The sequence below is a fragment of the Notechis scutatus genome, chromosome 4, assembly GCF_049901735.1.
Source record: "Notechis scutatus isolate UNSWTSFEM ecotype Mainland chromosome 4, rNotScu1.2, whole genome shotgun sequence".
Taxonomy (NCBI): Eukaryota; Metazoa; Chordata; class Lepidosauria; order Squamata; family Elapidae; genus Notechis; species Notechis scutatus.
Window position 1 is genome coordinate 99,911,659 of NC_142012.1, and position 24,430 is coordinate 99,936,088.

Here is a 24,430-nt window from a genome sequence, read left to right on the forward strand (position 1 = left end):
CTGGTCTTGTTTTTTCTTGAATGGTTTCTAGCATCCATGAATATCAGCTAGTAGTCAGAAGACACAATGAAAACTCCTTAATCTCACAACACAGACTCATCAGTTTCACCTGGGAAACTGTTAGCATCGTATTCCGAGCCAAATGCTAGGGAATTCCTGGAAGCTTGGCATTCAGACAAAATCAGCCACCAATTGATACACAGAGAGAAACCATATTTACATTCAAAAAAAGCTAAAAAGGAAACAAAAAAAGACTAGAGCACAGCTTCTCCAGCAACTAACACTTGGATAAGCAGGGACTCACACCAACAACCCAGCAGAAAAGAACAGTCTAATCAAGGAACTACAAAGGAGTCAGTAGTTTTTGCCACCTACCAGTTCCTCCCATCCTTTTGGCCTTCTAGAAGGGCATTAAAATTTGGCTTTTACCAGTTTGGCCTTGGGGCGGGAGGCTCACTGCTGGAGGTGACAAGTTAAGACCTTATCCCCATCTTGGCCATCTTAGTCATAGTAGTTTTTTAAAAAAATTAATCTGTGTAATTTTAATATTTTAATATATTTCAATTATTTTTCTCTTTCTTTTCTAACCTGCAAGCTGCCCAGTCACCTTACAGGAGAGATGGGCAGCATAAAATTTTAATATAAATAAGTGTAAATAATAAAAATAAAATAAAGCATGAGCAACGGAGCAAAGGTCTCCGATCCAGGTACGGGTTTAACCAGCGCACAACATGAAGCTGTGCAAAAGAACTCCTAACTCTAACCTCATGGTGGACAGACAAGGAGAAAAGGCCGCTCCACCTCTGATTACATGGCACTATCCCAGAAGCAGGCGCCATTTTGAAGAGGCCACAATTCATTGCAGCTGTTCCCCAGACACCTATTTCCAAGATCAAGATGGTGAGGAGACACGAGGCAGGTAGGAAAACAGGCCCAAGGCCTGCAGGGACCCTGAGAAGTGGGAAACAGAGCATAGAGTGCTGAGTGGGTAGGGAAGGTCTTGGGAGGCCCTGGGCAGACCACATGAAATTTGGGGAGGTGCTGCAGGATGGGCTTGGGCCAGGCCTGCCAGACCCTCCCCCCCACTCCTGAGGGTCTCCGTGCACCACTTAACAACTTATCGGGGAGAGCAGGTATAAGGATTGTTAAGTGAGGCTATCATGTAGGCACCTCACTTAATGACCGTCATGTCTTGCAGCCATAATGGACAGGCTCCATTACTGTCATAAATTATAAAGTGTTATTTCCCCGTCCCACTTATTACAAGTAATATATATAGTATATATATGAGACACATTTAAGAGATCTCTGCTCCTATCCCAGCTCTAGGTGTCAGCTGATTTTGCAAAAAGAAAAATAATGCCAAGACTACTAAATAATGTTAGTTTTTCTTTATTACATTTCAAAATCTGCAAACCATAAAAATAAAGCAAATTACATTTTATAAAAGGCATCCTGTGTTGATCTCTACCTAAACAATCTGGGACATTAACTACAAAGCCACGTGCATAACTCAAGCTGAGAAAGCTACCAAGGATGGAAAGAAATAAAAGCAAGATATTGTACATTATTAGTTGAGGGCTCTTAATGGATATTTTGATTTTGGGAAAGATGGAGTTCTTGAATCCTCTTCCTTGGCCTTTTCCAGGAAAAATGCTGCTTTGTTCTCTTTATCCTTTTTGATACTTCTTTTATGCTGTAAAGTTAAAGAACCTGCATTATTATTACTTTTATTAACTGCTGGATAAGTTTTATATATCAGTACCATTTTATAGTTGTGTCATCATTTTGGCAAAAATACATTGCCTCAGACAGTTTACTGGCAAACAGAAATACTCTTCAGAATACGAAAATGTCAAAACAACTTATCACCGAAAGTTTTTCAGGAAGCAAAACTTTTGGAAAAAAAAAGTTGTCCAGTGTAATTAGAAAGATCCTCTTGTTTGGGAAAATTCAGTTTTATTTACATTTCAGTGCAAAATATCTTTGAAGAATAAATTACTAAAGCACATGATGGCTTGATCTCTGGGCGTGAGAAGTGATGGAGCTTTTTAACTCTTTACTGGAAAATGTTAAGATGATGGCCACATTCCTTTGAAGACAACAAAAATAGACTTGGAGATGGACTTAAACATTACAACTTACAAGAAAGAGATGGATATACCGGATCTACAAGTGGAACTGAATAATCAGTCACAAGTCAAAAAAAGCATACAAATAATGTAACCAAAGAACGATGCGAACCATCCTTTTAAATTGAAATATAAGACATTTACTGGAATTACTTCATGGAAAGTAAAAACGGTCTTAGATCAAGATGGTAAGAACTTAAAGAGAAAAGCAAAGAAACTAGAAGAAAACAGAATTTTATCCAATAGATTTAAGGATGGCTGAGAGGAAGAAGGCAAAAAAAAAAACTATAAAATTGATTTATATGATTGTGGTAAAATAATGAGTTGCTATCATTGGTGATGTTTGATGATCATCTGGATTGGATTATTTCTCTTTTGGAAATGTTCAATGGTGTAATGGATGAATTTGTAATATTTAGATAGGAGACCTAAAGATTTAGTGATAGAAAATGTGGCGAGGCATGGAATGAAGATTTGGTTGTTATTTAAGAGAGCAATAAATTATTAATGTTGAACAGTATCTAGCTGCAGATTTTGAGGGAAGTTTTCTTTTCTTTTTCTTTTTTTTTAACCATTTTTGGCGGTGTTTCCTTTCTACACTATCTTTGAAAAAAACAACCCAACACATTCTTGTATTAGATTCCTTGTTAGTTTTATCTGTATAGTTCTTAATAAAATTTACTGAAAAAAAATATACATGTCTCGATCAACAGTCAACACATAGACATAAATTACCTGGAAGAAGGGCACACCATTAGTCTGAATACACAAGCTAGTCTCCAAGTAGGATTTTTCACTGCAAAGGCTCTCATTAGTTTCTCTTATCTCTTCGTCCAAAGAATCCTTGGGACAGACAACAGTTAGCCAGTTGTGGCAGTGTAGATAAACCATTTCTACAAGTTAAATACACAATAGAGAAGGAGCACTCCTCTGCACAGTTAATTTACTCTACAGCAACATAGCAGTTTAAGCACCACCTACTGGGAGAAGCAAGCTATTCCTCCATCCTTTACTATCTGTAGTTACCTCATCCAAGACTTCAGTAGCCTTTAGAGTAGCTGTCAGCTCCATCTGCTTTTGCCTTAATTTTTCAAGCAGCAGATCGCGTGGTTCTGTTTTCACCACCGTTACTGGGTAACAATAGTCCTTCCGCTGTGGAGTATTTCCTTTAGGTAAAGATCCATTTAAGAGATAATTAAAGCAGTGCACTACAAACTAGGGCCACAAAGTCACCCTTTTCTTATTGGATTTCAAAACTGATTTGAGGTAGCTCTTCCTCTTTTCTTGGCTCCCTCTAAAGTCTGCAGGGCTAATTCCCCCCTCCAAATACCTGTGGGGAGATCTGTTCTTAGTTCTTCAGTCAGGAAGCCGTTAATCTGAGTTAAACCATCCTCTGCTTTTTTAAGGAGCAGGTCTTTCTGTTTGGTAAGCACCTCTTGGTCATTCTGCAAGCGGTCAAGAAACCTCTTGAGGGCAACATCTTCAGCCTCTTTTTGTCCCCTCATGTGCTCTGCCACTTTGGCTTCTGATGTGTTACACTTGTCATGGAGATCCTGGAAGAAAAACATCTTAAGGTACTATGTTAAGAAACCAGATCTTCAATGTTATAAACTGCAGGTTTGACTGAATGAATCTTATTACTCAATATACGGCAACAATTTATGGTCCTTTCCAAGTATATGAACCACCATTATTTCAAAAAAGAGACTTTTGAGTGTGGGAAGACATGGATTGGGTCCTTCTTCCAGGCTTCCCTGATTAAAGGGAGACAGCCATCCGTAGCCATTCCTGGAAGAACACATTGTATCATATGGTCTAAAGCACGGGTATCAAACCCGATTGCGTCACAGGCCGAATCGTGACATATCACAATGTTTTTTACCTTTGAGGAGCTGGGGTGGGCGTGGACTGCGCGTGATGTATCCAGCCCATGGGCTGCCAGTTTGACTGGCCTGGTCTAAACCAGTGGTCCGGGGACCACTGGTGGCCCGCAGAGAAATGTCACCCCCAAAGCAATTAATCCAGGCTGTGGGAAAACAAGGCTGCGCCACCCACATGGCCCATGGGAACGCAAGGCTTGCATTGCGAACACGAGGTAGTGAGGGGAAGGGGGGAAAGGGCGGAGGGGGGGAAACTTGCCCCACGTACCTCGGCTGACCACCGGGCTGCTTCTTTCCGCTTCTTTCTTCTGCTGCTTTTGGTTGCAAGCAAGGAAAGCAGCAAAAGTCTTTCTTTCTCTTTCCCAAACTCCACCAGTAATGAGTCTTTGGGACCCCGCAAGGCATCCTGCTCCAAGAGGCTGCACCAGCACGACAAGTCTCACAAAAACTCATTTCTGGCGCAGTTTGGGGGAGAGAAAGACAGCTGCTTCTGCTGTTTTCCTTACATGAAGACAAAAGTCTCTCTCTCTCTCCCCCTGAGAACAGAGCTGGAGACGGTATCCTGTGATCCCAAATAAAGAATGATCGATCGGTAAGAAAACGGGGCGGGGGATTTTCCTGCAGACTTTTTGGGGGATTTTCCCAGGGTCTCTGGTCCGCGGGATTTAAAATTATGAGTTTGGTGGTCCCTGAGGTCCAAAATATTGCTGACCCCACTCTAAACAATTATATTAAGGTAGTCCTTGATTTACAACCATTCGTTTAGTGACTGTTTAAAATTACAACAACACTGAAAAAAGTGACTTGTGACCAGTTTTTCCACTTACGATTGTTGCAGTATCCCCAGGGTCACATGAACAAAATTTGGATGCTTGGCAACTGGCATGTATTTATGACAATTTAGACTGTCCCAGGTTCATGCGATCACCATTTGTAACCTTCCCAGCTGGGGGCGGGGGAGCCAGATTCACTTAATGACTGCATGGTTCACTTAACAAATGTGATTTACTTAAGAACGGTGACAAAAAAAGTTTGTCAAATAGGGCGCAACTCGCTTAACAACTGCCTCGCTTAGTAATGGAAATTTGGGGTTCAATTTTAGCTGTAAATCAAGGGCCATCTGGATATACCTGTCATAAAATTCTACGTTTAAAAAGTCTTTGATCATTTAGGTGTCACCAGGTGGTAAGATTTAGGATTACCTTATGCATGTTTTGTAGGTGTTTGTTCTGGCTGTTGAGAAAAGCTCTCTGTTGATCAACTACACAGCCTATCTCTGCAGTTGCCGTTTCAGCCCAGCTAGTTGCTTCTTGGCATGTGTTTCTCAAACCACTGGCCAGATTTTTACAGTGGTTGTCTGATTCCAGAAGTATCTTAACATTATCATGGCTGGATTGCCTGATCTCTTGGGAAAGGTCATCCAGAGCTGGAATCATCTTGTTCTGCTGGGAGGTGGTAGAGTTGACAAGGCCAATAGTCTGCCTAAATAAAAGGATTTAGCCACAGATTATTCGAGCATTAATCTTTGTGCTTTATTACATAGGCTAAGACTGAAGCAGCAGTCAAATAAGTGTTATACCTAAACTGCTAATTTCATTGAATGTTATTAAAGTCATTCTGGAAAAGCCCTCTATGACACTATCTTGGAGTAACAGTGGGGAACATACAGTATGCCATTTTTTCCCCAATCAAAATGCTAAAAGCAAATGCATGCAAGCCTTACTTTAACACCCTGAAATATATTTTGTAAAAGTGCTGCCCAATCCCTCAAAGATGTCCATCCTTGCCTTTGATTCTCAAAAGTGTTACTGAGATGGAGATCAAAGCCATGCAGTGCATAAAGGTAGTAGCTGTTCGTAAAACTGACATTAGTCAATAAAGGGGATTGGCAAAAGAGTCTATTTTATTTCACTCAATTCATTTTGACTGAATAAAATTCAACTTCCCATTTCCAAATATCTACCTTGACAATACAGTTATGCAGGTTTAGTCTGAAGCAGGGCTGCCCCATGGATGCTTGAGTCAATGATAAGGAATGTGATGAATCTGACTCCCAAGCACTGCGGAATATTAGAATAATCCTTCATATTTCAGAAAAAAAAGTACCATATTTTTCAGTCTATAAGACACACTCCCCACCCCAAAGGGGGTGGAAATCTCTGTGCGTCTTATAGACCGAATGTTGCCGAAAGCCCACCCACCTGCCAGCCCCCACCCGCCGGCCTCTGCCTCCCAGCAATTTGCCTCCTTGCAGCAAACAGCCTGGTCAGCTTCAGCACAGCCTGAGTTAGCATGAGCAGCTGATTGTCGGTTGGATCGGCCTTAGGAATACCGAGGATCAGCTGTTCCAGGTTGCGGGGATTGCCGCTGCCGATCGCCGCCTCTGTGCATCCCATTTCCAGCCTCTGCGCATCCAGTTTTCAGCCTGTTCCAGGCAGCAGGATCCCCGCCGCTTGGAATGGGCCAAAAAGGGTGGCAGCAATCCCTGTAGCCTGGAATAGCTCATCGTCAGTATTCCAGGAGGCTGACCCAACTGCCAATCAGCTGCTCGTGCTAAATCAGGCTGTGCTGAAGCTGACCAGGCTGTTTGCAAATTTCTGAGAGGCAAAGGCAGATTTTTTTTTCTTGCTTTCCTCCCCAAAAGCTAGGTGTGTCTTATAGTCCGGAGCATCTTATAATCCAAAAAATACAGTAAATTTAAAAGTTTCCTTACACAATTATATTTTCTTGTACATCATTAATATTCTTCTTTAGGTTTCCACCTTTCTCTAGGATTTGGCTGAAGTTCTGCTCAGCTTGGTGATCGAGCATGATTAGTTGATTTTGCAGCAAAGTAATAAGTTGGGCTGTACCCTAGTGTGAATCAAGAAAAATTGAACAAAAAATATTACTAAGGAAAAGTATACAAGTAAAATGGTTTGAAAACATGCAGGAAGCTCAAATTTATTCAAATGTACTTCAGATGCATTTTTCAGTTAATACTTAATGCAGAACAATAATTCTAATAGAGTTGAATATTTTGTTTGAGAGACAGTTCAGGGGCAAAAAATCCACCATTCAGGAGATACATGGGATGAAAGATTCTGCTATATATGGGCAAAACTCAATTTTCTGTATCCAGTCCACTTCCTGGAAGAAGCAGACTCACAACCCTAAAATGAAATTTATGGACAAAGACAACTCTATTTCCAAGTTACTATGAAGGATGAAACAAATATATATAGTACTGCTTATCCTGATTAGCCCCTTTTCAATAAGCAGATTTTCCCCTTCTTAGGGACAGCCAAATTCCTCTCCACACCTACATGATGTGCACAAGAAATGACACATTCACGTTTCTCCTTGATCTACTTGAACACATTTGACTTGGTATGTATATGTGACTTTAGAGAACCCGCTGTCCTCCAATTATTTTCAAGTGCAACTCTCACAATCTTTTATGTCAACTGGGCACAATAGCAGTAGAAGTCCAAAAAACTAATTACCTTTCTCTTAAGAAAGTCACACTGAACCATATGTAACATGCAATCATAATCACCAGGATAGAGAAAGGAACCATAGCCAGCAGAACCTACCAGTGTTCCTTAATCAGCGTAGCAATACATATTTCTCTAAGATCATTGTACTATTACTACTATTATTATTACTACTACTACTATTACTACTACCACTACCCTGTCACCCACTTCTATTCTAATAGGACCTCCTATTGGCTTGATAATTCTTGTGCCACAAATGGAAGAAATACCATTTTCTGTGCCATCTTGGTCAGTTCCATTTGTTCTTGCAGGCTTTCATAACTATTCTGAAGTTGAGAAAACATTTGGGAACTGTCTTTGTGTAGCTCACTCAAAGCAAGAGAATGATCATGGAAGAAGGTAGCCATTTCTTCTTTGTAGCCTGTAACCTTTCAGTCAGAAAAAGAGTTCACGTCAGTTTTCAAGGGCACATTGATATTGATTGACTTTTTCTAAACAATACTAGTCTGATATGTATAAATGTGTTGGAAGTTTTGTTTTTGTTTTTTTAAAAAAACCATGGCAAATTCTCTTTAGGTGGGACCACAGATGTCACTGCATGATAGCATATAAAGACATGCATGGCAACATCGTAACACAGACTCCAGATATAAGCATATGCGTGACAGGGGTTTGTGTTGTGATGTCACGATAATTTGTCCTCCTGCCAAACACCCACGAGCAGATCATCAACGACCTGGTGATTTCTCCAAAGACAAGCACGATTGAGGGAACTCTGTCTGAATCATCTTTAAGCTCCACCACTCTAGACAGCTGTGACCGTTCAGTGCCTTTCCCAAGGGGGCAAAGCATGAAACTGCTGAAACTGGACTACAAATGGTTTATAGTGCAAGAGAGGGAGGAAGGGCCCCAATGAAGACTCTGGCAGCTTGGGGTTGTTCTCATGGATTGGATTAAGTTGAAAGGCCAAAGCAGTGGGGGTTTTTTTCCCCAACGTTGGGAACTTTTAAGATGTGTGGACTTCAATTCCCAGAATTTTTCAGCCAGCATGGCTGGGGAGTGCTGAGTGTTGAAGTCCACACGTCTTAAAAGTTCCCATGTTTGAGAAACGCTAGGCTAAAGGTTTCTAATCCTTGCACTGGCATGCAACAATTATAGTACTTCAAGGTATGTTTTATTACCATTTCTGCCAAGGATAAATTTTTCTTGAAGTGTTCCTGCAGCTGAGAGTTTATACTCTGCACAAGTTGTACCACAGGAGTCAGACTACTTAATGCCTTGTCCAGTCCACATGCATGTTCCTCCTAGAAGAGCAGACCAGACAGTGAACTCATTGCTTCCAACAAAGAAGACATTTGAGATCCAAACAGAAAACAGAATTATGGCAAGTCTAAAGACATTATAACTGCTCCGAATTAGCTATTGTTTCTCAAACGTTAGGTATCGATAAGATCAACTTAGTGCCAAGCTTCCTCCAATGTAAGTTGCTTTCCCAAGAGCTGACATGGCACTGAATAAATCTCCAGTGAAATGTTATTGAAGACAATAAGCAAAAATACTCACGGATGTGCCAAATACACAATATTCTGTTCCTCCTGCAGAATTGCTTTCCAACAGCATTCTTACTTGCATTCTGCTGTAACATAGGGACTTGCCCCAAGTTTCTAATCATCAAATTTCCTAGCTTTTATGCTCATGACACTGGATGAAGAAAGGCTGTACCAAAATCAATCTTATTGTAGTCATGTCTACCTTGTCTTCATTTGAAAAATACACGGAACCTCCAACCCTGGGTAATAGGATCCTTCTTTTGTTTCAGGCTTATATTTTAATAGCAAATAACCAAAACATTATTCTACTTTATGTTACTTGTACTTACAATCATTTTCTGCAGGTCATCTTTATTTTTGGAGGTCAGCGTGTCCTGATTCAGCATTTTTTCGGCAACTAGGGACACTTCAGTAGAAACCATTTCCTTTACTGAAGTGAATGCTGCATCTATAGCTGCTGTGGTGACTCCAAATGCTGAAAAACTGGTGGACAGAAGATCATCTAACAAGAAAAAGATGTGTTATAACTATTTAGCCCAGTCCTCTTCTTACTAGAAGGCAACAGTGATTTGGTAACAGCTTTGATTTTTCAAACAAGTCTGAATCAAGGTTTTGGCAGGTCAGGCATAGTTGTGTGTTAACTTTATTGCCATGTGAAGTTGAATAGAAACACTTACTAACTGAGGAGGAGTAAGAGTTTAGCATCTCCTGCTGATTCTGATAGTTCTTTCTCACAGAGTTCTGGATTTTGTCAAAGAATGTATTCATGTGGCCCATAAAGGTCTTTTGAGCTTCCACATTATGCTGCTCAACTGCTTTCTTCCGATCTAATTTTGCATGCAAACCGGATACATCACCAGTAGTTTCTTTAACTGTAGTAAGCAGCTAAGGCAAGAAAAACAAAAAACAAAGATTGATAGTCTTCAAATATCACATCTCTCTGTCTCTGTCTCTCTCTATATATATGTTTTCTTAAGTTTTTGCGGGTATTTATATGTATGGTATTCAGCTTTGTTCGGGTATTTTCCCACGTCATTATAGTCAGACTGAAATGGCTGTGAAAGTCTGACTCACAGACGAACACAATACAGAAGCCTGATTATGGCAGATGAGATTCTGCCGAAACGTTGCTACAACTTTAAAAGCACAACTATAATGACGTGGGAAAATACCTGAACAAAGCTGAATGCCATACATATATATATCCGCAAAAACTTAAGAAAACACACACACACACACACACACACACACACACACACACATATATATATATATATATATATATATATATATATATATATATATATATATATATATATATCTGTGTTCTTGGCGTGTGTCAGCTTGTTTGGTTTTGGGGTCGGGGGGTGCGACAACTGGCGCAGCAGCCGTGGTCTGTTTTCTGGATGGTGGTTGTCCTTCGTTTATAGGATGGGCTTGGGCCTGGGTCTGATGAGGGGGATTGGCGGTGGTGTCCCATGTTGTTTTGGGTCTGGTGTTGGTTTTCATAGCTGGGACTCGTTTGTTGGTGAGGGCTAGCTTCCAGATGTCTGGTAGGCGGGAAGTATTGTCCCGTCTATTCATGTTATGGAGGTGTTTCTCTATCTCGATGGCTTCCCTGATTATTCTCTTGCTGGAGTGTTCAGTGTTGGATATTAATTTGGTTCCTTCGGAATTAATTTTTGTGTTCAAAAACGCAGTCAGAAGAGAAGAAAATACTTCCTCTCTCTTCCAGCACCTTAAAGCCACAGGACATGACCAGCCCTCACCAACAAACGAGTCCCAGCCACAAAAACCAACACCAGACCCAAAACAACATGGGACACCACCGCCAATCCCCCTCATCAGACCCAGCCCCAAGCCCATCCTATAAACGAAGGACAACCACCATCCAGAAAACAGACCACGGCTGCTGCGCCAGCTGTCGCACCCCCCCCACGACTCCAAAACCAAACAAGCTGACACACGCCAAGAACACAGACCCAGAACCCAAAGTCAAAGCCAGACTAAAACCCAGAATGCTACATCACAGCCACCCGCTCAGGATATCACATCAGAAAACTCAGGAAATTATACCACAAGAACTCAAGACGTTGCAACACAGCAAATGACTCAGGATATCACAGCACAAGACCAAGAATACCACAGCAATAAATCTCACAAGGTCATCACACAATCCATTACCCAAGCCGTTACTACACAGGAGGCTAATGGAAAAGAGATCAAAACACAAATGACCCAGGAGATTACAACGCAGGACCCAGGATACCACAACAAAAGAACTCGCAAGCCCATCACACAACCCATTACCCAAGCCGTTAAAACACAAGAGGCTAATGGAAAAAAGATCATTACAAAACAAACGACCCAGGAGATTACAGCACAAGATCCAGGATATCTCCACAACAAAACTCACAAGGCCATCACACAGCCCATTATACCAACATCAACTACATCAACCAATCAAGAGGCAGCAGCGCAGCCAACCAGCCCAGCACACCAGCCCCCCACCACCAGTATTTATAGAGACGGCAGCTCCAATCACACACTGCTTGCAGTGGCATGAAGCAGCACCAGCCTGAGGATGGCAAGTAGGACCTCACCGAAGCGTCGCCAAGATACTCTTAACAGGCATGATATTCCTCGGGGCCGGACAAAGAGACCCCCGCCGCGGCCCGGGAGCGCCCGCTGCTTTCCTCGCCGGGACCGGGCGTTGCAGGGCTGGTCTGTGGCTGGCCCAGCTCCCTTTCCTGCCGCTCAGCGGCCTCCGCTCCCGCCGGGCTCTGCTCAGGTATCCGGCTGGGGCTGTCAGGAGTTGCTACCGCCGGCAGCTCCATGCGGCTCCAGTCCGCGTTGCGGGAAGGGAAAGGCAAAACCAGGAGCCGCTGCTGCCGTTGCAAGCGCCGCCGCGGCTCTTCCTTTGCCTTTCCTTCCTGAGGCAACGCGGACTCACGTGAGCTGCCCAGCAACTCCTGACTCGGGCCTCAAGGAGGGGAAGGAGGAGAAGGGGTGGGGGGAAAGGAGGGCGATTCCCAAAAAACCGAATTCGATTTTAATCGGAAGAATATCATGCCTGTCTTAATCTTACATGGGAAAAGACCGAACACACCTAGACCTACATCCATCTATCTATCTATCTATCTATCTATCTATCTATCTATCTATCTATCTATACACACACACACTTTTTCCATTACATTTTCAAGTGTAAATGAAGAGAGGGAGTTACAGAAATATTATTTCCAAATTTTGCCTCTTTTGGCTTCAAAGTCTTTTAGACCACTGGTCCCCAAACTTCCCAGCTCTGTGAACCAGTAGCACCAGTGGTGTGTGTGTGGTTTTGTGTGCCTGCCACTTGTGCAAATGGAACTTTGTGCCTTGTTCCCAGCAGGCCACGGCCCAGGACCATGCTGTGGACCGGGGGTTGGAGACAGTTTTAAACTATTAATTGAAAAAGCATCAGCAAAATGACCATATCGTCCCCTCTTTCCTGATTGGCAAAGACATTCTGACTTCATCAAGAATGTCACTAAAAGTCCAATATTCCTGCAGAACTGTAAGAACTGCTGAAGCTCTTAAATGGTCCACCTTTGACCATTTTAAATACAATTCTCTTAATCTAGCAACCAATCTATTTTTAAAGAACAATGTTAATATGTTATATGGTCTGACCTTGGTAGCAGTGCCATGAAGTTTTTCTTCCGAATTCTCTAAAGAGGAGGCCACATATTCTTCTTCAGCAAGAAGAACCTTGGTGATTTCCAAGTCTTTCTGGGTTACTTCCAGCTCCATTTCCCTGGCTTGTAGGTCTGCCTGGCACTTTTCCATTTTATTTTTTTGAACAGTAAATAACTCAGTAACCTGCATCAAGACAAAACTGTGAATGGTCACTAAACGAACTGCTGTAAATTGAGGACTACCTGTGGTAGTTTTTCTGACTGCTGGCACTTTTTAAAGGTACTACAGCTTCTTGAAGCAATGTTCCAGCTTCATTTCCACCCCCTATCTCATATTTCTGTTAATTGTATTGTTTCTACTTAGGTAATGACTTTCAATCTGGTGGACCTTCAAAAACAAAACTAAGCGACATTGGATCAAAATTAATAATTTAATTCAAATAATCTTGAAATTAATATACAGTTCAGACCAGAGATTTAATGTTAGGCTTTAATGAATAAAGTGCTGAAAAAATCATGCGGTGTTTTACTTTTATACATAATGCTGGCATGACTGTATGTTCAGCACTGGAAAGACCCTGTGATACCTACTGTAGAGAAACATTTTGTAAGGTGACAGAACTGGCAACAATAGTTAAATCACTGGCTCTTGTGAAAGGAAAGCCACTCAAGAAATTCATCTACAACTGGAAGCTTTTCACATTATAATTTTTGTGAATAGATGAGCATGCTAGAGCTTCTAACCATATGAGAATCATCCCAAAAGATAAGAGAAATGTACTGGGTTCACTTACTTTTTTCAATTCTTCCTCCATGGCTGTGATTTTCTCAGTATAGTCTGCAATTTGCTCTTCCTGAATTGTCATTTTCCCATGAAGAGCACTGAAAAAAGTCAATGTTAACAATGATGTAGTCTTATTAATTCCAGGCCAAAGAATGAAATAACTTTAAGAGCAAATGGGAGAAAATAGCTGTTCATTTCTGATTACTAGATTGTTCTCTTGTTTTTCAAGCATTATGCTTAAAGTTCCTCGTACTGCTAACTATTGGTACCTATTTCTGCCTGAACTATGCATTTAATTTATTGCTATTTAATACACTAGGTACTGCTTATTAAAAATCTAAAAGCCGTCCATAAGAAACCGAATTGACCTAAAGTCAATTAGATTATACAAGTGTAAATGATCCTATAACTTACTTCCTAACAATTGAGCTAGGAGTTGTGTTGTTTTTAGCTATACCAGGCCTTCCATAAAGGGGAGTTTTCTCTTCAGTATAACTGATAAATCTTGCAGTATATTAGTTATATCCGAAGATGCTTTGAGCTAAGAGACTTATCAATCAATGAACTTATTCCTCCATTTCTATTCTTTGTTTCAGTTATGTTCAACATTCAACAGTTATTCAGGTTGCCACATTTACTCACCCAGATATTTTTTCCTTTTCCAAATATAAGATTTTATCCAATCATATTACCACTTCTCTTCTGACTCTGAGTGACCATGCTTAAAACCTTATTTTGCTGGTCCTCATCTTGATTCATTAAAGAGAGAATAAGTGGGACCAGGCAGTACCATATTCTTTGCACTATAAGACGCTCCAGACCGTAAGACGCACCTAGCTTTTGGGGAGGAAAACATGGCGGGAGGGAATCTGCCTCTGCCTCCCAGCAATTTTGCCTCCTTGTAGCAAACAGCCTGGTCAGCTTCAGCACCGCCTGATTTAGCACGAGCAGCTGATTGGCAGTTGGATCAACCTCCTAGAATATCACTGATCAGCTGTTCCAGGCTGTGGAGATTGTCACCACAGAGGCCAAAGGGTGGGGCCAGTGGGGCTTCGGCAACATTCACTCTATAAGACACACAGATATTTCCACCCATTTTTTGGGGGTGGGTGGGGGGTGGGGTTTGTCTTATAATGTAAAAAATACGATATATATTCTGTATTTTTAAATCTTGACATCCAAAAGGTTTAAAATCCAATTAGCTTGCTATCGAGTTATGCTCTGGGGAATTCCATTACATACTCTGAGATTCCTTTCTTTCCCAAATAATATTCAGTATTCCATAGTCACCAAGTATCTTAACTCACAGTGACTGAGGTTTTCCCTCTTTCAAAAAAAAAATAAAAATTACTGTATTTCAATATACCTCAGGGTTTTCCTCCAAAATGTTAGAACCTCATTTCTCAATAGCCAATTCACCACCTAAGCTTATGTTACTGAAGGAATTATTTTTAGAAAACTGCTCATAATGGGATGTTGCCCTACCCTTCTGAAAGTGGCCCTGATAAGCATCACCTGAGCTTTTTCAATAAGAAATTCTAGTTATGATTGCTTTGGAACAATAATGATGTATGAGGCAAAGGACATTCTTCTCAAATGTGACATTTGAGCTGTATCCCGTCCCTCTACCACATTCTACAAATTACACTTTATCCACATTCTGTCAGGAAACACTAAGTGTGTATGATCTTGCCCAGCTGGGGGGAGACGGAGCGTTTTGTTTTTTTAAATTAATCATTAGTTCATGTTCACCCTAAGCTGCCAGTTTTTGTGGAGAACCAAGTTACTCACTCATAATTTTCCAGAGAAATATAGACACCATGTTTCTCTCGTGCTGCAGTAAGATCTCGTTTTAAGCGTTCAATCTCTTCAGTATATTCCTGTGAAAAATATCAGCACAATGCTGGAATGTATCTTCTGAAGCATCTGGAATCCATAAATCCCATAAACTTATATTTTTGGCCTGGCCAGTTAAAAAAAATCCAATCAACTATCATGCATTCACACTGCAAGGCAGCAGGGAAAATTTAGAAAGCATTTATACTTAATGGAGGCATACTGAACCTTAATGAGGGCCCGCTTTGTGAGTTTCTGATTCACTTCAGGCTTATTCATGATATTCTTTGCCCTGTGGGCATATTCTAGAGTACTCAGAGTTTCCTGTGGTACAAAAGACAAAATAAATGAAAAATAAATTTGAATGCTTTTAAAAGTAAAAAAATACTGAGCGAGTCGTCTTTTTGTAGCCACTTCTGCATAAAAGAAAAAAGAATTCTTGAAAAATACAAGGAGGTTCACTCCAGAAATACCTTGCTGGGTTTCCCTATAAAGAAATGGCATTTATTGTGATCTATAAAGCATTCTACCAACTCTTCTGCTGCCTTGGGTTCTGAAAGATGGCATATAACCCAGAATTGCTGTATTCTCATCATTTATTTTTATTGCTTTCCTGTTTTACTATTGTTTTACATTTTTTATAATCTTATGTTCTACTGTTGTAAGCTGCCTACAATTGCCCTACAGTGAGGTACACAGCAAATTTAATAATAATAATAATAATAATAATTTATTAAATCTTTTTATTAATATGACCCATCAAAATAGTTTTAACCCTTGCAAGCCAAATGACAGATTTTCTCCAAGGTAAGTTGTCCCCAACCTGTCCCATCAGGTCTTCCAATGATACACACATCCCTGCTGTAATTGAATCCACCCATCTTACTGCTAGTTGTTCTCTTCTCTTTCCTTCCACTTGTTCAAATTGTTCTCTAGAGACCCGTCTTCTCATAATGCTTATTAAATCTTGTAAATTTTTAAATGTAATTTTATCTGGAAGTCCAACAGATGTCACTCATAACACACTACCTGAAAGAAAGCACCTTACCTCAAGATTGATTGACGCAGGAGAAACAGTTGCAATGATACATGTTTTTGTGCGTCCTCCAAGAGAGTCCTGAAGGATTCTGGTCAGTTTTGATTCTCTGTATGGAATATGTGGCGTTCTTTCAACAAGGGCTGTAATAACTCTACCCAGCGTCAGCAGAGACTGATTGATATTTCCAGCTTCACGAGCTCTTTTGTCAACTGCTCCAGAACGACCTATGTTCTCACTCCCTGCCAGATCAACCTATACATAAAAAAACAACTTGCCTAAGTCACAATCAGTATTTATACTCACAAGGAGAGGTCTACAAATTACATTCAACCTTGGTAACCAACAATTACTGCTAACCACTAACCAACTGAATATCAACACATCTATATCTGAGGGTATTTAGATTTACAATTCCCAACAAACATAGGTAATGTGGCCCGTAGTTTAGAATGCTATAATATGCAATCAATAGTTGGAGAATTACAAACCCAACAAGTTCTCAGTTACACCATGGGATGAGGGGAGAAGGTACCTCTATTAGTAGGTAGAAATCTGAGATGATACAGAATATGGGATTAAAATGTCAAATTTCCAAAAATGGAATTCAAATGGAAAGATCTGTACTCTATTGTCCTAAAGGGAAGGACACCTACTAGCATTTTTTAAAACCAGTCTGTTTATTGTTGCAATGTAACTTCCCTTCAGACTGTGGCCAAAATAACACGATCTGGTATTCTGCCATCTCTGTATTATTGAGCATAATCTGATGCGGTGCGGATACCATGTGTTGAAACTCACCAAGTTTAGCTTTCCAATTTTCACAAGCTCTTCTCCATCTGTTGTTTCTTTCATGTGCAATGTGATGGAAAACACTGAATGGGATCGGCTACAAATTGAGATAACAGAGAAATGTTCTAGTGAATATTATAATCTTTTTCCATGTGATTTTTTACCTGTTGGATACCAATCACAAGTAATAGTCAATCTGGTTGGATGTTAAACCAACTTCAGATCCATGACATCCCAAACAATTCTGAGAACAGAAAAGATGTTCTGAACCTTTTCCCAGTCTTCTAAAGTAAAGATTATATGACCATGAATTGACTGAAGTAAAATGTTAAGCACATTCATAAAATACTACTAAATTAAGAACACTTCACTGAGCCAATCAAAATGGGCCCCATTCAGTTGTTTGTGATTTTCTGCTTTACTTCTGCTTATGTAAAAAACCTGCTGTTGACGCCTTCTAAAATATTTATTTATTTACCTGGAATATTGGTTCATGTAGGTAGCAGCCGTGGTTCTTTTTGCTGCTCCTCTTTCTAGGATTTGATAAACTTCATCCTTGTTATGTACAGTAATTTCTTCTAAGCCCTTGATTATTACACCTCTCTGTCCAAAAAAAAAAGAAAAGCTGAAGTTACACATTCTAATTCAGAAGTTCATGACCTTGAAGGAGGAGACACATCTTCTTCTTTTTTTTTTACCTTGTTACGTGGGTCATCAAACAGTTGCAACCTTTCCCCAACATCTGGAGAGGGACTCAAAAGATCAAACAGCTCCTCATTGTAGATTTCCAATAAAGAAACTTTCACTGAAAATTCTGTACCATTCTCTGCAAGTTTTTCAAAAATTTGATGCAAGGTACGTGGAATTACACCTGCAAGTGGATCCTACAGAAAAATAATATCACAAGTATTAACTGCCTCGATTTAGAATCCAGTTCAGTCTTAGAATGTTAGCAAAAAAGTATGAGCAGATACTTCAAAGAAAGCATGGATTTGAGGTAGCTGTTAGAACATAAGAATGTATCGGCATTATACTTGGAAGAGACTAAAATGTTTTTACCTCTTCCCATGTATACTCTTCATTAGGTGATCGCTCCCCTTCCATAGTGAAGGTCTTTCCTGTACCAGTTTGACCATAACTGTATAAAAGAATTTGGAAAATTAGCTTCAATACTGTATTTTGGAGTACAACAAAAAATAAACACAATACTCACGCAAATACAGTGCAGTTATAGCCCATAAGTACTTCATCCAAAATTGGACATACAACAGTCCGGTACACATCGATCTGTTTGGCCTGGGCTCCAAAAACCTGTTTTATTGAATAAAAGAAACTATTCTTACCCTGAGACCAGACATAAATATGGACTTATTAAATGCTCTGAAGTCACACATATCTTCTACCTGAATTGGAATAATCTTCTAACAAGCCGAGGTTAAAACTATATTTCATAATTAGTTGCAAAACGAATATTTCAGAAGTTTCCTTAGAGAGAAGTTCAGACACAATAGTTACATTTTAACATATGCTTTAACATTCCAATAGCTGTAATGTAGCTTGTCTGGGTTGAGTTTGCTGTAATGCGTTAACTGTTCCATATTTTATTTTTAGAGTCGTGGTGGCACAGTGGTTAGAATGCAGTATTGCAGGCTAATCCTGCCCACTGCCAGGAGTTCGATCCTGACCCGCTCAAAATTGACTCAGCCCTCCATTCTTCCGAAGGTCAGTAAAATGAGGGCCCAGATTTTGGGGGGCAATATGCTGACTCTGTAAACTGCTTAGAGAGGACTGTAAAAATACTATGAAGTGGTATATAAGTCTAAGTGCTTTGCTAAATATGAGATTTAAGTGCAACCCCACTTTCCCCCCCAAAACTGGTATTTAAATCCGTAGCCAAAAACACTACCAAACTTATAATTTATAAAAATCAAGACAATATTTGCCTGTAATCATCTTATTTAATACAGAGACGTGCACAGGGAAACAAATTCAGGCAATTAATTTGAGGCAATCAGTTCAAGATGAAGAAGCAACAAAAGGAGCTAGTCCTTCAGCAGAACTGATAAAGTGAACTTTCTGTCCAGTTTTAGACATAAATCTGTATTGTTTATAAACAGTACTGACTGCTCCTGAACTACTTTATAGCAATTATACCAAGAAGCAGCAACTAATTTCTATGTGATTTGTTTCTTAGGTACTTTTAGATACTCCACTTAATGATGGAAAATCGCACCCCTTCGGTAATTAAACATTCCATTCTGATTTTTTTTTCTGAATAGATGTGCACAGTTAACTTTTTATTATGTTATGCTGTAGAGTCCAAACAGGGAAACTCTTTACGTTCAGAATTATTAAGAAAAGGGATTAGTCCATTTAATGGGCCACTGATGTCAGAAACTGAATATATTTCACAATTTTAAAAAGTTGGCCTCCTCTAAGAACCCTCCCTTTACTGGTCTCCAGTTTCAATAATACTGTCTTTCAATATATCTTTCTGATACTACCAAGATTTTCCTCATCAGCTCAGCAACTAACTCTACATTTGCATTGAAACCCAAAGTTCTGTTTAAAGATAGATTACTATATTGAGTTTTATGTGAAATTATAGCAACATGTATAGATTTTTCTTTCTGTTTCTCTAATAAATATCCTTCTTTATAATACACATTTGATATTTATTCTAAGAGACCTTCCCTATTTTATCTTTTCTCTCTCTCTCCTTCCCTCCCTCTGGGTGTGTGTGTGTAGACTATAGACATAACACCGAACCCTAGTTTGATAATACATCCAATACCAAGCTAGCACGTGTTCATGCTCTTAACAATTCCTCGGGCTTTCAGACATCTTTCTGACTGCTCACTATTTGCTCCTTGTTATTGAAGGTGCCAGGGCTTGAACATGGAAACAAATCCATCACCCCTCAGCATCTATGTTTCATTTTTTGCCTTAGCTTTTTGTGCAAATGTAGCACAAAATTTAGCATAGATGCTCCTAAACTGCCAAAATGGGGGGGAAAGGGCCCTAAACATTCCTATTAAGCAATGAGTAAGACTTACCATATCAAATGTATAGGTCTTCCTTGATGTTTTATCAGCCATTCCTCCAGTACGAACAAAAACTTCCTTCCTTCCATGGTCACACTCCACTACAGAGTAGGAATTAGCTTTGCGCTCAGATACATTGAAGGGCCTTTAAAAACAGTTTCCCATATGTTATTTGAAGGGAGTGTTTAAGCCTAGTTTCAAATCAGCACAAGACCTATAAGCCTGTTTCCTTTGCTTTTGAGTTAAGTTTAGTTGGCATGCATGCAGTACCATAAGATTCCAAAATCTGGAATCTAGCATTCCTGCTTGAAGATGGAACCAAGCAGGATCCTAGTATAACACCTTAACGATTATACAACACAGGGCTGATATTGTTCCTGTACAAAGTGCAGATCTATGTGGATCCTCATGGACCTGAGGATAGGTTTTACACATAAACCATCTCAAACTTCATTAAATGACAAAAATCTTCAATTTGAACTGCAGATGGTCCTCGAATTACAACAGTTCATTTAATGACTGTTTGAAGTTACAACAGCACTGAAAAAAGTGACTTATGACCATTTGTCACATTTATGACTATTGCGGCATCCCCATGATCATGTGATTTACATTCAGATGTACGACAACTGACTCACATTTATGACGGTTGCAGTGTCCTGGGATCATGTGGAACACCTTTTGCAACATTCTGACATGAAATGGCAAAACCAGATTCACTTAACAACCATGTTACTAATTTAACAACAGGGATTCACTTAACAAATGTGGCAAGGCAAGTCATAAAATGGGGCAAAACTCACTTAACAAATGTCTCACTTAGCATAAATTCTGGTCTCAATTGTGGTCATAAGTTGAGGACTGCCTGTATGTAGTCAAGGAACCAATCATCACTATGAAATTCACATCTAAGGCATAGATTGACAGGGAAGCTCTTATTTTTTTAGATATGATCCACATGAACCCACCAAATCACAGAATATCACCACAAAACATAACAGATAACAGATAACCAAAGTTGGAAGGGACCTCCTGTCCAATTCCCTACACAAGCAGGAGACCCTACACCATTTCTGACAGATGGGAGTCCAATCTCTTCTTGAAAGTCTCAAGTAATGGCGCTCCCACAACTTCCGAGGGCAAGCTGACTGAATCATTACAAATATATGAAGCAAATATATCTTGGCCCCAAAATTTAGAATGAACAGATCTAGTGATATTATATGGAATTTATCTGGAACCACCATGAAACAGCATATAATTTTGTGCACGCTGAAACATTACATTTTTTATTACCTTTGATGCTGTAAAGGCATGTTGGAACACTACTATTACTGTTAATCTTTTCACCACTCCTTATCACCCATCCCCTCCCACTTGACTTGTTTCCTAGTATGATTTGATTGTTGATTGTACCCTATTATTATAATTAACTGTTGTACATTATGATTCTTGATTCTTAACGAATGTACCTTTTCTTTATGTATACTGAGAGTAGTTACACCAAGACAAATTCCTTGTGTGTCCAATCACACTTGGCCAATAAAGAATTCTAGTTCTAGAAGTTAAAACCCACCCCTCTCCTAGGAAAATGAAATTCTTTAGGATATATTAAAAAGGGCAAAATATTCCCCCTAAAAGAGAAGTAAAAACTCAGAGAGGCAGAAACTCAGCCCCCCACCTTTGTCAATGGGCCATTAAGGCCTGGGCCAGTCTATTCTACATAACTTAAGATCTACCTTCTTCAGGTAGAGCCATAATAGGAATTGATTTAATGAAAGGGTTTTGGGCAATATATCCTAAACTATTTCATTTTCCTAGGAGAGGAGTGGGTTTTAACTCCCAACAGGCACAATGTGGATGCAAGGGATCAATACCATTAAATATTCTTTTAGAGATAAAACCCACCCCAAACTATTATCAAACAACAGCATTGAAAGACACTTTGGATTTCCATGATGCAAAGTAATGGAGCTGAAATATAGATTTTTAGATTTTGAAAATCCTTATATATGAGCCATTTAAAATTAGGATCAATTTATAGACAGCAAATATCTTCACTGTCTGAGCCAGAAAATTAATATATCTGGCCATTTTGGATATCATAACATTAATAACCTTCAAAAGATAGATGGCACATACACCAATTAATTTCAAAGAAAAAGCATAATTGTAATTACTTCAATTCTGTCTATAGAACATACTACACTTTGATTTTGAACTTCATGATACAATCATGACATAAAAATAATTATTCAGCATGGTTCATCAAAAAGATTCAGTTGATAACCAAAATCTGTTCATTTGAAATGTATGTACCGTTTAGGGTTTGTTTTTTGTTTTTTTTAAATGATAAAATGCTTTAGCTGGAAAGTTTTATATCAGCATTAACAAAAATCCCATCACAACAAAGATCTTACGCTTCATATTGCATAACTCCACACAAATTCTCTTCAGGTTCAAGCTTTAGCCTCATGCCAGTGCCCCCCAAATGGAGCAAATTAATTAGGCTTATGTTTTAGCCCAAAGACATGGATATGATTTGAGATCCTTAAAACAGATTTTACCCATATTAGGTTATTCTGATTTTTATATTTTGTATTGCTATCCCGCTCAGTAAGTTACTAGAGAATAACTACTGACTGGCAGCCATCAAAATGTGATATTTTGCCCATGCCATAAGGTAGTCAATGATACAATCCTTATAAAACTTTCCAGCTCAAGCATTTACCATATATTTTTTTATTAAAAAGCCTAACTACTACTGTGCTTTTTAAATTGGAGTCTTCAACAACTATTACCTTAGCATTTTACATCTTTCTGGAGAGAGAGGGTGAAAAGGAGCCTGTCACTCGTCCCAATTCAAATACATCCAAATAAAGAAGACATGTACATGAAATAACCTCAGCCCATACATAGCAGGACAATTATGTCCGGTCAATAATCTTTTGTCAAGTTGGAGATGCTGTCTCCAGATTGATCCCACTGTCTTCATAACTCTAATAAAAAAAAACTAAAACAAAATCACCTTTGGGAAGCTTAAGAGCACACTTTATGGTGAATTAAGTGCCATTGTTTCCTATGGAAGGTACTCTGAATACATCCTTCAAGATGCATGATAATAGGGCTTTACTCCCCTTTCAGTGAAGCTTAGGAACATACTTAATGAATGCACCTTATTATTGTTTCCAATGGAAAGTATTTCTGAAGGCAAATGAACACTGTATGTATAACTATTGTTCAAGAGCACACAATAACTAATGAGACTTTACTCCTACTCAAGCTTGCCTGCAGAAATCGTGGGGGCTCCATCCCTGGATGTTTTTTAAGAAGATAGACAGATAGACAGCCACTTATCTAAAATGGTATAGGTTCTCCTGCTTGTGTGTGTGTGTGTGGGGGGGGGCTGGACTAGAAGACCTCCAGGGTCCCTTTCCAGCTCCTACTCTAAGACTTGCAGCCCTCCTTCCACAAGCGGCATTGCGATTGTTATGACTGGGGAGGAACTAGATCCAAGATTGGTTCATCTTGACAGAATAGCCCCCCACCCCAATCCCAAATTAACGGGACGCAACTCCTCCATCCCGACTCGAGCCTTTCGATGAGCAGATGCTCGTCCTAAACGTGATCCAATCCGAATCCAGACCAGGTAAAGAAAATGCCCACGACTATAAGCCTGGGAGGTTAATCCTGATCGAAACCGAGTGAGGCTTTGGCGAAAGGAGGATCCAAGGCAAAGGGTGATGCCTCGCTTGGGCTCCCTCCTCCTCCCGCGTGAAGTGACAATCCCTTGGCCACCCGGAGGCGACGCCCCGTCAAGGACTTACCTGCACCTCAGCACCACCTGGATGTTCTTGCCTTTGTCCTCTTTCTTGCCGCCCACGAAAGAACTCATCGTCGGTCCGTCCCGGGATGAGTTCAGAAGGCGAGAGCCGGGGACAAAGACCGAAGCAAGCTGGGAAGGGAACCGGCGCTTCACCCACAGCGCGCGGGGCAGGCCTGAAGCATCCGTACTCCCGAAGGGAATCCCTTCGAGAGAGAGAGAGAGAGAGAGAGAGAGAGAGAAAAGAGCGCAGCCGCCTTCAGCGGAAACCGCTCTTTCCTCTCCTCAGCCAACTTCGCGAGAGAAGCGCGCCAAGAGCTTGAGCCGACCACTTTGAATTGCTCGCGCGGCGCGTCAGCCAATCGGCGGGGAGGCTACGAGGTTCGCAGAGGACCAT

At 40.1% G+C, this 24,430-nt stretch overlaps 1 protein-coding gene across 1 annotated transcript; it reads right to left on the bottom strand.

Moving 5' to 3' along the window:
- Nucleotides 1-1,381: 1,381 nt before the first annotated feature.
- On the bottom strand, nucleotides 1,382-24,430 carry KIF11 (kinesin family member 11). Its single transcript, XM_026670746.2, has 22 exons — nucleotides 24,038-24,430; nucleotides 20,223-20,355; nucleotides 18,380-18,477; nucleotides 18,226-18,304; nucleotides 17,865-18,050; nucleotides 17,645-17,769; nucleotides 17,176-17,263; nucleotides 16,387-16,629; nucleotides 15,567-15,662; nucleotides 15,294-15,382; nucleotides 13,513-13,600; nucleotides 12,714-12,902; nucleotides 9,719-9,926; nucleotides 9,371-9,543; nucleotides 8,673-8,795; nucleotides 7,761-7,919; nucleotides 6,726-6,865; nucleotides 5,215-5,494; nucleotides 3,463-3,685; nucleotides 3,159-3,298; nucleotides 2,868-2,975; nucleotides 1,382-1,696 (listed from the first exon to the last, which is right to left on the bottom strand). Exons 1-22 carry the CDS (start codon nucleotides 24,103-24,105, stop codon nucleotides 1,571-1,573), a joined length of 3,162 nt encoding a protein of 1,053 aa, XP_026526531.2. The 5' UTR covers nucleotides 24,106-24,430; the 3' UTR covers nucleotides 1,382-1,570.